We start from the raw sequence: 12,794 nt of genomic DNA, 5'->3' as shown, positions 1-12,794 counted from the left end.
ATCCTTTATCACTTTAGCCAGATTCCAATTCCAGGCGGGCTTTAGCCTTCCTCGTTGCATCCCTGCAGGCCCTGACTACATTCCTATATTCTTCCCAAGTGGTCAGACCCTTTTTCCACATTTCATTGGGACCTTCTTCTTTCCTTTGGAGCTTGCGCATGAGCTCCTTGCTCATCCACAAAGGTCTCCTGCCACCTTTTCCCGATTTCTTGCTCACAGGGACGCACCGATCCTGAGCTTGGAAGAAGAGCTGTTTAAATGCTGACCAGCTCTCAGAGGCCCCCTTACCTTCTAACACCCGAGCCCACGGGATAGCTCCAAGTAGGTCCCGGAAGAGATCGAAGTTGGCTCTCCTAAAGTCCAGGGTAGCAATCCTACTTATTGCTTTGCTTCTTCCACTCAAGATCTTGAACTCCACCATCTCATGATCACTACAACCCAAGCTGCCCCCCAACCTTTACTTCCTTAACAAGTCCATCCCTGTTGGTGAGAATAAGGTCCAGTAACACCCCTCCCCGCGTCGGTTCCTCCACCACCTGCATCAGAAAGTTGTCTTCAACGCACTGCAAGAACTGTCTGGACCGTGCGTGCCTGGCTATGTTGGTCATCCAGCAAATATCTGGATAATTGAAGTCCCCCATAAGCACCAGTGCCTGGGAACGTGACGCTACATCCAGTTGCATATGGAAGGCCTCATCAGCCTCCTCATCCTGATCAGGGGGCCTGTAGTACACCCCCACAACAGTGTCACCCTTACCAGCCTGCCCCTTGATTCTCACCCATAAGCTCTCCACTGCTACATCAATCTCCCCCAAGTGAATTTCAATACATTCTAGCTGCTCTCTCACATAAAGAGCAACTCCACCACCCCGCCTAGCCAGCCGATCTTTCCTAAAAAGCACATAGCCCTCCATGACAACATTCCAGTCATGCGAGCTGTCCTACCACGTCTCCGTGATCGCAATGAGATCATGACCTCGCGACCGCACGCAGAACTCCAGCTCTTCCTGTTTATTCCCCATGCTATGCGCATTAGTATATAGGCACTTAAGAGAAGCAGCATCCCTCCACCTCTTTCCAAGCCTTTGAACTCCACTGTCTCCACCCATCAAGTTCTGTATGGAGCCTCAAACTGCCCCCTCAGTCCCAGCGGTCGTCATTTTGTCCCCTTCCCCCTTCATTCAGATGTTGTACTGAGGGATGTGGTTTAGTGGGGAAATATTGGCAATAGATGGACAGTTGGACTGGATGATCTTGGAGATCACAGAGTCACCAAGGTTGGAAAAGATCTTCAAGATCATCCAGTCCAACCATCCAGCTATCACCAATAGCACTCACTAAACCATGTCCCTCAACACAAAATCCAAACATTCCTTGAACACCTCCAGGGTCAGCGACTCCACCACCTCCCTGGGCAGCCCACTCCAGTGCCTGACTACTCTTTCAGAAAAGTAGTATTTCCTAACACCCAGCCTAAATCTCTCCTGGTGCTGCTTGAAGCCATTCTCTCTAATTCTATCACTAGTTACATGAGAGAAGAGGCCAACAAGGTCTTTTCCAACCTTGGTTATTCCATGATTCTATGAAGTGGTTACAGGTGCTGCAGGACACAGACTGACTCATGTCAGTGCATCCAGCAAGCACAATCCAGTAAGGTACTTACATAGGAGTTTATAATGACACAGGCAATTGCCCCAGCAACCCACAGGATGCTCAAACTGCTCGATATGGTGAAGTTCATTAGGGGTTTCTGGGAACACAAAGAACAGTGAGGATATTTTAGCTGCAATTAGCCAGCACATCTTTGAATCAAAACAATACATACTGTGCAGGGATGTTGATTAATGAAGTAACAGCAGTGACATGCATAGACAAACCCAGAGACTACTGCTGCTGACTTGACTTAAGCTTTTGCTCCTCTTGCTGGTCTATTAATAAACTGAGTATTTCCATAAATCAGATTCTCGTTCTGCTTTTGTTAGTCTCTTAACCTGACTTCCAGCTCCTGCTGCCTTCCCATTGATACTCGTCAGCATTTCTGATTTCATTTCCAAGAAACAGACAAGTGGTGATATAATCACGAGTAAAATCCCTTAAATACAGCACATTCTGTGTATAAATTCTGAATTCTCTCACTTTAAGAAGACAGAAGAGAAAAACTGCGACAGAAAGAGTGAGATTGGTCCTATGAGTGTCACAGCTTCCATACAAACTTCTCAGTTCTCTTTCTTTCTACTTTGCTAGTTTTTCAGTTGCATACAAAGCTTGCAGAAATTGAACAATTCCAGAAGTCAACACAGATATAAAACTGTCATTAATATCACAACAACTTAGACTACTTGTAGTTACCTAGAATGTTGTTAATACTTACATTTGTCTTCCGAGCAAATAAATACAGTAACAGGGTTGCAGCTGCAGTTATTCCTCCAACTAACATTACTGTCACTGACTCATAGGAGCTAGGACACAAGAGACAACCTGTTATCTCACTGTGCTCCAGTAGACGGTAAAGTAGTGAAAGAAAAATGCTGGAAGGACTTACTCTGAAATAATTCCAAGTATTGCACTTCCAATTGCTGTCTACGAAGACAAAATAAATAAATAAATCCCACTCATCACACCTCTGTCTGCCTGCACAGAGAAAATAATCCTTTTGGCAATTGTTGGAAATCAGTATTATCCAGAACATTCGCCTCACAGAATGGGAAAAAAATTCCATGATAGATATAATGCAGACAGATTTTTTTAGATGACATTTCTTGCTGAGGAGAATTTTAAATGTATCAATTGATGAGATGTGAAAGAACTTGAAGAGGAAAAATTGTGGAGTTCAGCAATAGGCTTACCACTATCAAGCTGTAAAAGGCATTCACGGAACCCATTTGGCTGGCTGCAGAGCTCAGGAGGATAAGAGCAATGCACATCCTAATTACAGAGAAAAAAACAAAATATTTTTAATGAGTGATAGTTCCAATAAAGACAGCAAATAAGTGGTAACAGTTTTAATACTGAAAGCAAAGCATTCAGATTTCCACGTGCTCATCCATCCAATAAATATTCAATGATTTTTTCCAAAGTATTTTTGTGTTATTGAAATGGAGTCTCAATTACACAGGCTGTACTGGTTGAAACAGAGCAGCTTTACATAGTTGCAAGTCAAGTAAATAAACTTTTTTTCCCTCAGATATTTGTCATATATTCGTGTGGATATCAGAAAAGATTTTTTTTTTTTTTTTTAACCTCTAACTCACCTAAGTGAGCATCTCTGAAGATCTGCAAATTCGTATCAGAAGGCTGCACCCAGGGGAGAACACAAAGGCCTTGCTGTTAGTCACGTAATTCATGCCTAGCAGCTTTTTGGTAAGCAGTATATCAGCATGCCCAGAGGCTTTACTTTCTGCTTTTTCTAGGTCCTTTCAGCCCCTGAACATGGTGAGCAGAGACTGTTCATACAAATCATTTGAAATTTAGAATGGATACTGAGATACAGTCTGGATATGAGAAAAAGGTCCCTTACAATAAGGGTGGTGAGGCACTGGCATAAGCTGCCCAAGAGGTTGTAGATGCCCCGTCCCTGGAGGTCAGGGGTAGCTCAGGATCTGAGCATTCTGATCGAGCTGTAGGTGTCCCTGTTCACTGCAGGGGAATTGGATTAGACGATCTTTAAAAGTCCCTTCCAATTCAAACAATCCTGTGATTCTATGACCACAGCATTTACCTGAACTTGAAGCCTGGCATATCATTCTGGGTACTTACACAAAAGTGAGGAATAGCCAGTAATAGTTCCCCAGCTGGAGCCGTAGCCTGGACCTGCAAAAGACAAAGCAGGAGTTAGAGCATCCTACGAGACTGCAAAGCACATTGCAGCATATCCATGGGATTGCTGGAGCTTCAGGGATAAGCTCATCCCAGCAGGTGAGCTTCCATTACATTTGGGCATAAAGCAACTTCTCCTATTTTCCATTTTTAACCACTGAGCATAATCTTGCAACAACTTGGACTTCTGAGTTTCCATCTTTTAGCTGCAGAGTCACTCCAAACCTCTGAGCAGACCCTGGAGAACGTGTGCTCTGTGAAGAGCTGAGGGATCATGGAATCATTTAAATGCATCAGGGCTGAGTTGTATTGCACAGCTGTAGAGAATCTCATTACCTGCAACTTCCCTTGTTAGCACCTAGGGAGTAGCAACCCCCAGACCCAGGCAGCCAATTAGCTTAACCACAGAGATGTTGTTGTGAGAGTGACTGAACAGAGGCTGAACTTACCAGCCTAGAAATCCCACTGCTATCATGAGATAAGTGGCTGCCAGCCCATAGACCTTCTTGCTGAAATCTGGAGAGACCACACAGACAATGTTATTTCAATCACTTCACCAATGCAACAGAACTTGAGAGTAAAACTATGCTACCCCAAGAATATGTGGTGAAAGAGTGAAATGTTCCTGCTTCGCTTGTTTGTCAAGAATTCCCCAGGGGAAGCCATCAAAAGTCCTGTGAGAGCTGTGGGATGCCAAGGGGCACTGCCAGTGGGTGGGTGTTTCACTCCACAGCTACAGCAGCAGGGTGCACTGCCACTTTCTATTTCTTTAGCAGGGCTGATGTTTAACCAACAGCTCTGTAACAGCCTCATAGGCCCCTTGTTTACTTTCACTGTATACCCAGTGCTGACTGGTCACTCAGAAATGGGCTGCTTCTATGCTGCATTTGCATTCCCCTGCACAGCCTGCAGCAGCCCCCATCTGGACACAGCCTGGGCACAGACGTCAGCCCAGCAGCGCAGGGATTTTCTCCTGACTGTGCTTTGAGGTAATGCAGACTTTAGTCTCCATCTTTACCAGGTATGTTCTACATGGAACAAAGATCACATTTATTGTGGCTGCTGATATTGTATATATAATGATTAACAAAGGGCCTTAATGGCCCTACAGTAGTGAGGCAAAAATCTGTATAAACATAATCTTGTCGTTCTGCCTGCCGTTAACTGTTCTGGATTAGAAAGATGATTGATACAACCAAGTTCAGTTTAAATCTGTTATTTACACAGATGGAATCAGTACATGTCTTAGCTACCCATACACATCTCCACAGAATTATGGATGTAACTCAGACCACTGACAACAGAACATTGCAGTCGGTGATTCTCTCGCTCTCACCCATGCAGTTTCACTTACCATCAGGGGGAAGACCTAAATTCTTTGGTTCCTTTTGGTCCCTTGAAGCTGGAGGCTGTGACCGTGGCCTGCCTCGTGGAGGCTCCCCAAGATCTATGCTATGGGAGTCTGGGCAGCCTCTGCTTCCTGCTTCTACCCTGTGCTCTTCCATTAGGGTTGCAGCTTTGCTGGAGTTCTTTGATGATGTTTGTCTGCAAACATCAGTGTCTTCACTGACAATAACAACTTCTTCTTTGGTAACAACAGCTCCATGGGGCTCGTACTTTCTGATGAACTTCTGAAGCACTTGGATGTCTGTTTAATGAAGAGTAAATATAATTGGAACCCAGCTATGGACAAAGAGGTGGCTTTCATCTGAAACGTAAAAAAATCACACAGTCCTGGGCATCAGCTCTTTATCTGACTCAGAACAGTAAACCCAAGCATCCGTTTCTTTCCATACGACAATATGGAAAGCTTCAAGAACTTCTGAAGCTTTTTTGAGGGAGAAGACAGAGGCAGTATTGCACTCAGGATTTCTTTGGGGACAAAGCTGAGTCAGAGGTTCCAGCTGCCTCCCCGCACCACGTGTGTTCATAGTCCTTGTCCCCACCTCTTTACTGAAGAGCATCACTCCCTCCCATTCAGCATCATTGATTCATTTCTTAACACAAATCATTCCCCAGGTGACACTAATAGAAATAATTTTCTATGTGAGTAATATCTGATACAGTTAACAATCCCTTTCTTTCTGATAAAGACATTCTGATAAACTCATGCCGTAAGGCAGTTTGTGGCAACGAATCTGAAATATATAAGCAGAATTTGGGAACGTCTTCTTCCTAAACCTAGATTTCAGCAGCCTGCTATGAAAGAGTGTAAAGATACTCTGACCTGTTGATCAGCAATGCTTTCCTTGAGAACATTTATCTCTCACATTACAATCTGCATACAGCATTTTCCAGTTACCTCTCCTCATAGCGTCAGAACATGGCAGAGTGAAAATGTTGCTTTGGTGGCATGCACAGGGACTACTTATTGCATCCTGATGACGCAGGTAGAATGTCAGGAGGTCTTCATTCCTTCGTTTGTGGGTGATTTGTTCTGTCCTGTTGCATCTCTTTGACTCAAACCTTTCATTCCCACTGGCCATTGCTGGTGCTGGGTTTTTTCTTCTTGGTATTTCCCACCTTCCAAAACGTCACAAAACAATGAGTGACTATTAGCTCCAAAAGGAGAACCAACTGCAGACAGCATGGTAAATGACCAAAGGAAAGCTTTCACCACTTTCCAAAGACACGTCCTTTACCAGTGAGATCTGGGTGATCTCTGTGCACCTGTCAGTGCAGCACTGGGTCTATCAGCTGGCTGCAAAGTTTGTGCACAGTATTCTGGGCACAGCCCTTTAAAAATTAAATGCACATTCAGTAGAAGATCAGCAGAGGTGGTAAACTAGAAAAACTCACCTGTGTCGATCTCTTGCTTATAACCAAGGAAGGGGCAGTAGTACGGGGTGTGCAGCAAGCATTGGGTGTTGGCTGGACAGAGTCTTTCCTTCCCTATAAGAAACCAATCACAGACTGTGGAGGAAATGGGGGTAGATCCTGCAGATAGAGTTGACCGAAACAAAACCAAAAGCAACTGCTTTGTGCCTACCTGTAAAGTCTGCAGATCTCAGCTGTGACTTGATCACTCCCTTGCTGAGATAAGCACAGGTGGCATGTTGAAAACGTATCCATATAAGGCTACAGCTTGTGACGAGTTCTGTGGGATAATTATGGGAATGTGTATTGCAAAGTCCTTCCTCTGTAGGCTCTTGTCAGGCTCAGCCTACGCGTAATGCCCTATGGCTCACCTTGAGCAAGCAGAGACCTTGAGAAGAGGATCTGCACGTTAACTTTGGTTTTTGGTGACTAACAATATCTGTCAGTTCAAGTGCTGGTTTTGAACCCTTTGCAAAACTTTGATGTAGAAACAAGGAAGGGTTGAGCTTGGAAGAAACCTCTGGAGGTCATGTGCTCCAAGCCCACTGCTGAGGAGATCTGCTGGCTTGCTGTAACCCTCCTCCTCTCTGAGCACATGGTCCTACCTTGAGAGCCCTCTGTGCTGTGTGCTCTCTCTCTACTCTCTCTCTTTCTAATCTCTATTCCCTCTTTTGCCAGCACCCAAAAGCAACGTTTTAGATCAACACAAGAAGAGCACTGTGTTATAGCTTGGCTTTTCAGAGCTGCCCACCTCCAACAATGGCCAAAAGCCAGAACATGCAGGAGACGGGTATTAAGAACTGTGCAGTCACTGTAAGATTTCCTGAAACACCCAAACAGTCCAAAGGTGAGTGTTGAGGATTTCTCACCATTGAACTGACTTTTCCAGTTCTACTGCATCTTTTTATGTAAGCAGTCATTCAACAGAACCCACATGGTGACACCACAGATGTCTACAATAACAGAATAATTTGTCAAGCTTTCTCTTGTTATCCTCTACCGATTTCCAGCATTTTGATCTTGTTCAGCAGAAAGCTGGCGTTTTCATGGGGCTGACTATCAAAGACAGGTTCTGATGTCTGAATAGTAATGCTCACTAGATGCAGAGCCTACTAAGTTGCTTTTCTTATTCCTATCTCTTTATCTATTCAGTTATTACATTTCAGTTGCAAAGTGCAGTCAGCAAGTTTTGTGATGGTCTTCAGTAGTATTTTATCACCAACCTTTGTTTTTGCAGGCCTGGAAAAGTTAATTGTTAGTTGTTGTGGTTGTTGTTGCTATTTCACTCTCCAGTCCCTGTCACAATCATTTTCAAGTATGTGAAACAGCACGTGACCAGGGAGCAGGTCCTTGCAGGACCCATCTATGGTCCTTTAGAAATAGTCTGAACTCATTTGTTTTGCTTTCTCTGAAACACTTTGTCAGGTCAGCTCTTTCTCTCTTTGGCAGTGATGGCTCTGTTTGCACAAAACAGCAGAACAACATGTGATAAGTCCCCCACAAACATGTGATAAGTCCTCCACAAAGACCTGTTCTGGCATAAATATCTCCTTAGGTTTTCAAGTGTTGAAACTCATTTGGCATCTCTGCTACAATAGCTTTATCACCTTTTACACGTAGCGTGCCTATAAACCTCACTGACTCCTGCAACAACTCTGCTCTGGCTCTTCTTGACTGTGAAGTTTGATAATTATCATGCAGCTTCCTCACTTGAACCTGAAAGCCACCATGATTTGCTTCAGAACACAGGTGGAGACCTCACATCTCTTCAGTGCTTACAGTGCAGGCATTGAATGGCACAGAGTGGAATGGTTGATCATTGTGTTGCCATTCAGTGCAACATGGGTAGGCTGGAGAAACGAGCCAACACGAACCTCGTGAAGCTCAACCAAAGGAAATGCTAAGTCTTGCCTCTGGGGAGATCCCCTACATTCCCTGTCACAGGCAGCAGGAAGCAGCAAGCTCAGGAATTCAGTTGCCTAAGCATATCACAGTGCTTTGAGCTGACTGGCTTGTAGAACAGTTTATGCTGAAAGCTCTTAACACCAGTAGTTCAGTATTTGGTATTTTTCTGCTTCAACCGCTTAAATGTTTTCATTACTCTATTGAGACTATTAGTATATAAAATCAGTCTTTATTTCCTTTTCCTGAGCAAGTGTATAATTTGAATTCAGGATTATTTTTCTTATCGGTGTTAATTGCAAAGAGTGAAAAAATGTACACAAATTGTAACAACGTACAGTTCAAATTGTATGTCAGCGTTGCCTTACTCAAGAAAAAACGATAAATTCCAATGGGAAGCAAGCAAACACAAATAACAGGCTTTAAATCTGCATTCAGCCTTGTAAGAAAGGTATCCTCATACATAAAGTTTAGCAGAAAGTTACTTAGGCCCATGGGGCTGAAAAAACTCCCTTAGAAGGTGACAGCTAAGAAAATAGCCATGTGGCTGATTGGCTTCAGTCTGAAGAAGAAAGAGTGCAACAAAAAACTAGTTACTGCAGCACTGATCAAGTTCGCATCCACAAGTTTGTTTATGAATTTATTTTGGGTATTTATGATTTTATTTAAGAAATAAAGTTGCTGTCAGAGTTAACCAAATTGAGCTTGGTTGACGGCAAGCTGAAAATGAGCCAGCAGCGTGCCCTGCAGCCAGAAGGGCCAACTGTACCCTGGGGTGCAGCAGGACCAGCACCATCACTGGGCAAAAGGAGGGGTTGTGCTGCTCTGCTCTGAGCTGTGCGGCCTCTCCTCCAGCACTGGGTGCAGTTTGGGTGCCACAGCATAAGAAGGACATGAAACTCTTTAAGAGTGTCCAAAGAAGGGGTACAAAGAGGCCTACAAGGAGTCCAGAAGGCAAGACGTATGAGGAGCAGCTGAGGTCCCCGGGTTTGCTCAGCCCAGAGCACAGGAGCTGAGGAGGGGCCTGACGGCAGCTGCAGCTCCTCACAGGGAGCGGAGGGGCAGCGCTGAGCTCTGCTCTGTGTGACAGCGACAGGCCCGAGGGAACGGCATGGAGCTGCGTCAGGGGAGGGCAGCTGGGGTCAGGGACAGGGTCTGCACCGAGGGGCGGTGGGCATGGAACGGGCTGCCCAGGGCAGTGGGCGCAGCCCCAGGCTGCTGGAGTTCAAGGAGTGTTTGGACAGCACTCTGATACATGATTTGATTTTTGGATGGTGCTGCGTGGAGCCAGGAGTTGGATTTGATGATCCTTGTTGGTCCCTTCCAACTTGGGATGTTCTGCGATTCCATGAAAAAGGCATCTAAGGTGCTGCACAATTAGAAGTACACCTTGTAACTCATTTTCTGCGAAACTGGAAAATAAGAACACTAAAGTCAACGTTCAGAAGTCAATTGATTTGCTCATCCAAGTAGAATAGGATATGAAACTTCGTGGGTTTTCCCAAAATGATCAGTAGTGGCTACAAAATATAACATAGGGAAAAAGAAACAACTTCAATTTTAAAGATGAGATGTATTTTAAAATAAATACATAAATCCATCAAGTAAACAGAACATTTTATCCTTTTTTTGTTGTTTTTAAAACTTCTCCTATGGGATATGTAGACCTGAGAATATATTGAAAATAACTGGTCCAAAGTGTTCCTTTAAAAAATTATAAATTATTAGTAACAGTTTCTTTAATGGAGATTGCAGGAGTAGGTCCTACATGAGTCCATATATATCCCTTCTCTGGTCTTGTAGGAACAGTAGGGAAGGGAGATGATCGAGATTTGAAATATTCTGAAGGTGCGTGACAAACAAATTCCAAATATTCCATTTTCCTTGGGAGATCTTCTTCTGGTCCTATGAAAAAAAATAATGTTTTTCAAATACAAATTTTAAAGGCATAAAAGTGGAGAGTCCAAGACGATACAATACACAACAGTCAACATCCCTCGTAGAATGTGCCCTACCAAAAAAACTACTTTGCATAGTATTTGATGATACAGCACCAGTGAGAAACCTCCTTATTTCTGTTGGGTTGATTTTTTTCCCCATTTGAAGAACATGTTCTTAATAGATCCTATTTATGTCTGCCTGTCAGAAGGATTTACTCAATTTATTACTACTTCTTAATCAGCTGCAGAACGCTCTTTTGCCAGTGCTCTCAATGTAGTTTATATATCCAAGATTAAAATCAGCTAATTCTGGTCACTTCAGAAGAAACAGCTTGGACTGGCACATCTAGTTTATGTCATAATAACTAATTCTATCTGTGGAGTAGTAATTTGTTCCTTAAAGTTGCATAACTGTAATTGTGCCTGTGAACACAAGAAAGTAAACAATCCCACTTACTGCAGCAGTGCTGCTCACATATATATATTTTAAAAAGTATTCAAGTAAACTGAATGCTTACAGGATTAGGGTCTAAAATGTGGAATTACATAAAAGACCATGACAAACCAAAGAAGTTTACTTAAAAGTTACAACTCTGCATTAGTTTGGGAACATGTAAGCAGTCGTATGAGATGAAGGCTTAGAGATTACCTATGATATAGGATGCGGGATCAAAGCAGTCTTTGGGGCTGGCTTGCGTAGGGATGAGCCATGTTAGCGCAGCACTCTTTTCACAGTATTGGTCCTGAATAAACCCACGGATCTGGGCATAGTATGTTTTGCCATCCTGCTCATCAACTACCGAAACAACATCTCCAATTTGGTAGTATACACCCTAGAAAGCACACAAATGAAAGTCAAATCAATCTGATTTCAAAAGCTTCACTGTGATTCATATGTTAAATATCATGACCTTACACTATCTCAAATTACCTCAATCTCAATACAGCCATAGTTTTTCCACTATGCAATGAAAGGTGGCATGAACCAGAGCACTGGCACACCTGAGCAGTCACCAGCGTGACCTGTGCACAACCACCTGACGTCCAGAACTTTGAGTTCAGTCCCTGAACTGTTTTTGAGGCTCTACAGGTAATTGCTCACCATCTCTGCCTGCCAAATGTCACAGAAGCAGCCTGGCCTCACCCACCCTCAAAGAACCAGCTCTCAGTTGCGCTGCATCCCCCCTTCCCACCACTGCTGCACCTCCCATCTGCACAGCAGCGATGGTTTTGTTGTGTTAGTAGAGAGTGATGCCACCTTCCATAGAAAATAATAGCAGCAATCGCCCTATACGTGCAGGGAAAGCAGCTTTCTGCACACAAAGAAGTTCATCTATCTGTGTGCAAAGAAGTCCCAAAACTCAGAGTCACCTCCTGCTAAGGCCAGATGTTACACGGTGCTCAGTCAGTGCATGACACTGCACAGCAAGGGCAACATCACTTGGTGTCATAACAACATCCTGCAATACAACACAGTGTCTGCACTATCAAGACTGGACTACTGGAAGGGGACCCAAGGGGATCAAGCAGTTCAGCTCCTGCCTCCAGACAGGGCCACACAAATTTCAAACCCTATTTCAAGAGCACAGTCCAAACAGTGCCTAAACTGGAGCGGTGGGTTGCACCTTGCTACCGGAGCGTATGGGACCATTCACACACAGCCCAGGTGGGAGCCGGGCCAGCTGCCATTTCTCTGATGAACACAACATGACAAGGGTGACTACGTGGGCTCCTGTGGGACCTCACCAGATGCAGCACTGTGAGGCAGAGCAGAACCCTGCACGCTGCTGGGCAGGGAAGCACAGCTCTGTGAGCACCTCCTGCTGCCTTCCTGGTAACTTCTGAAACTGAAGGCACCAGGAAGATCCTTTTGGTGGGCAGATCTGCACGGGTCATACCTTATAGAAGATCGACTCTGCAGTAATGATGGTGGATACGGATTCAGGGGCCTTGATGGGCTGGGGAAACAACACAGATGGAAGAGGAAGAGTGTTAAAGCAGACAAGAGAACTGCAGGGTGGGTTTTCTCGTCCTTTTAAGACGACGACACACTGACGGAGAACCGTAGAGAATGTGGAAACATGGCAAACGAGCCGCAGACGTCCGTACTTTACAAACGCACATCGAGGCCGGGCCGCCAGCCCCGGGCAGCATCCCGCAGGGCCCGCCGCCCGCCCGAGCGGACAGCCCCGGCAGCGCCTTACGTTCTTCAGCTTGAAGATGTGCCTCCTGCCTTTGCCCTTTGTGGAAACCTTCTTCTCGGCGGCGGGCGCGGACTTGTACTTGGTGTTCCTTAGCCGCGCGGACCGCCGGTGGATC

The 12,794-nt window shown here is 44.7% G+C and overlaps 2 protein-coding genes across 4 annotated transcripts; both read right to left on the bottom strand.

Moving 5' to 3' along the window:
- Nucleotides 1–1,587: 1,587 nt before the first annotated feature.
- On the bottom strand, nt 1,588–6,899 carry LOC104911416. Of its 3 annotated transcripts, none has more exons than XM_010712576.3 (10): nt 6,806–6,899; nt 6,616–6,729; nt 6,119–6,339; nt 5,171–5,464; nt 4,266–4,332; nt 3,757–3,810; nt 2,847–2,925; nt 2,543–2,580; nt 2,372–2,459; nt 1,588–1,750 (listed from the first exon to the last, which is right to left on the bottom strand). In XM_010712576.3, exons 3-10 carry the CDS (start codon nt 6,300–6,302, stop codon nt 1,625–1,627), a joined length of 930 nt encoding a protein of 309 aa, XP_010710878.1. In that variant the 5' UTR covers nt 6,303–6,339; nt 6,616–6,729; nt 6,806–6,899; the 3' UTR covers nt 1,588–1,624. The 3 variants fall into 3 exon arrangements, with proteins under 3 accessions (XP_010710878.1, XP_010710879.1, XP_010710877.1); XM_010712577.3 differs by having other exon boundaries at nt 6,616–6,708; nt 6,806–6,885; XM_010712575.3 differs by lacking the exon at nt 6,806–6,899 and having other exon boundaries at nt 6,616–6,793.
- Nucleotides 6,900–10,170: 3,271 nt separating this feature from the next.
- Nucleotides 10,171–12,790, bottom strand: GATAD1 (GATA zinc finger domain containing 1; the record flags this gene model as incomplete). Its single annotated transcript, XM_010712688.3, has 4 exons — nt 10,171–10,440; nt 11,125–11,308; nt 12,374–12,433; nt 12,680–12,790. Coding segments are annotated over 4 exons (546 nt in total), but the record flags the coding sequence as incomplete, so codon positions are not given.
- Between the last annotated feature and the right edge of the window lie 4 nt (nt 12,791–12,794).

The sequence above is a fragment of the Meleagris gallopavo genome, chromosome 6 (genome assembly GCF_000146605.3).
Source record: "Meleagris gallopavo isolate NT-WF06-2002-E0010 breed Aviagen turkey brand Nicholas breeding stock chromosome 6, Turkey_5.1, whole genome shotgun sequence".
Taxonomy (NCBI): Eukaryota; Metazoa; Chordata; class Aves; order Galliformes; family Phasianidae; genus Meleagris; species Meleagris gallopavo.
The sequence above is the reverse complement of the archived record's forward strand: the minus strand, read 5'-3'. Positions and strand labels throughout refer to the sequence as shown.

Coding starts and splice junctions, on each gene's coding strand:
- LOC104911416 (XM_010712576.3), bottom strand. CDS start 6,302: ATGGCCAGTGGGAATGAAAGGTTTGAGTCAAAGAGATGCAACAGGACA. Junction 2,926..3,756: donor TGGCTATTCCTCACTTTTGT/GTAAGTACCCAG, acceptor CTCTGTAATTAG/GATGTGCATTGCTCTTATCC. Junction 1,751..2,371: donor TATTTGCTCGGAAGACAAAT/GTAAGTATTAAC, acceptor TTGTGTTCCCAG/AAACCCCTAATGAACTTCAC.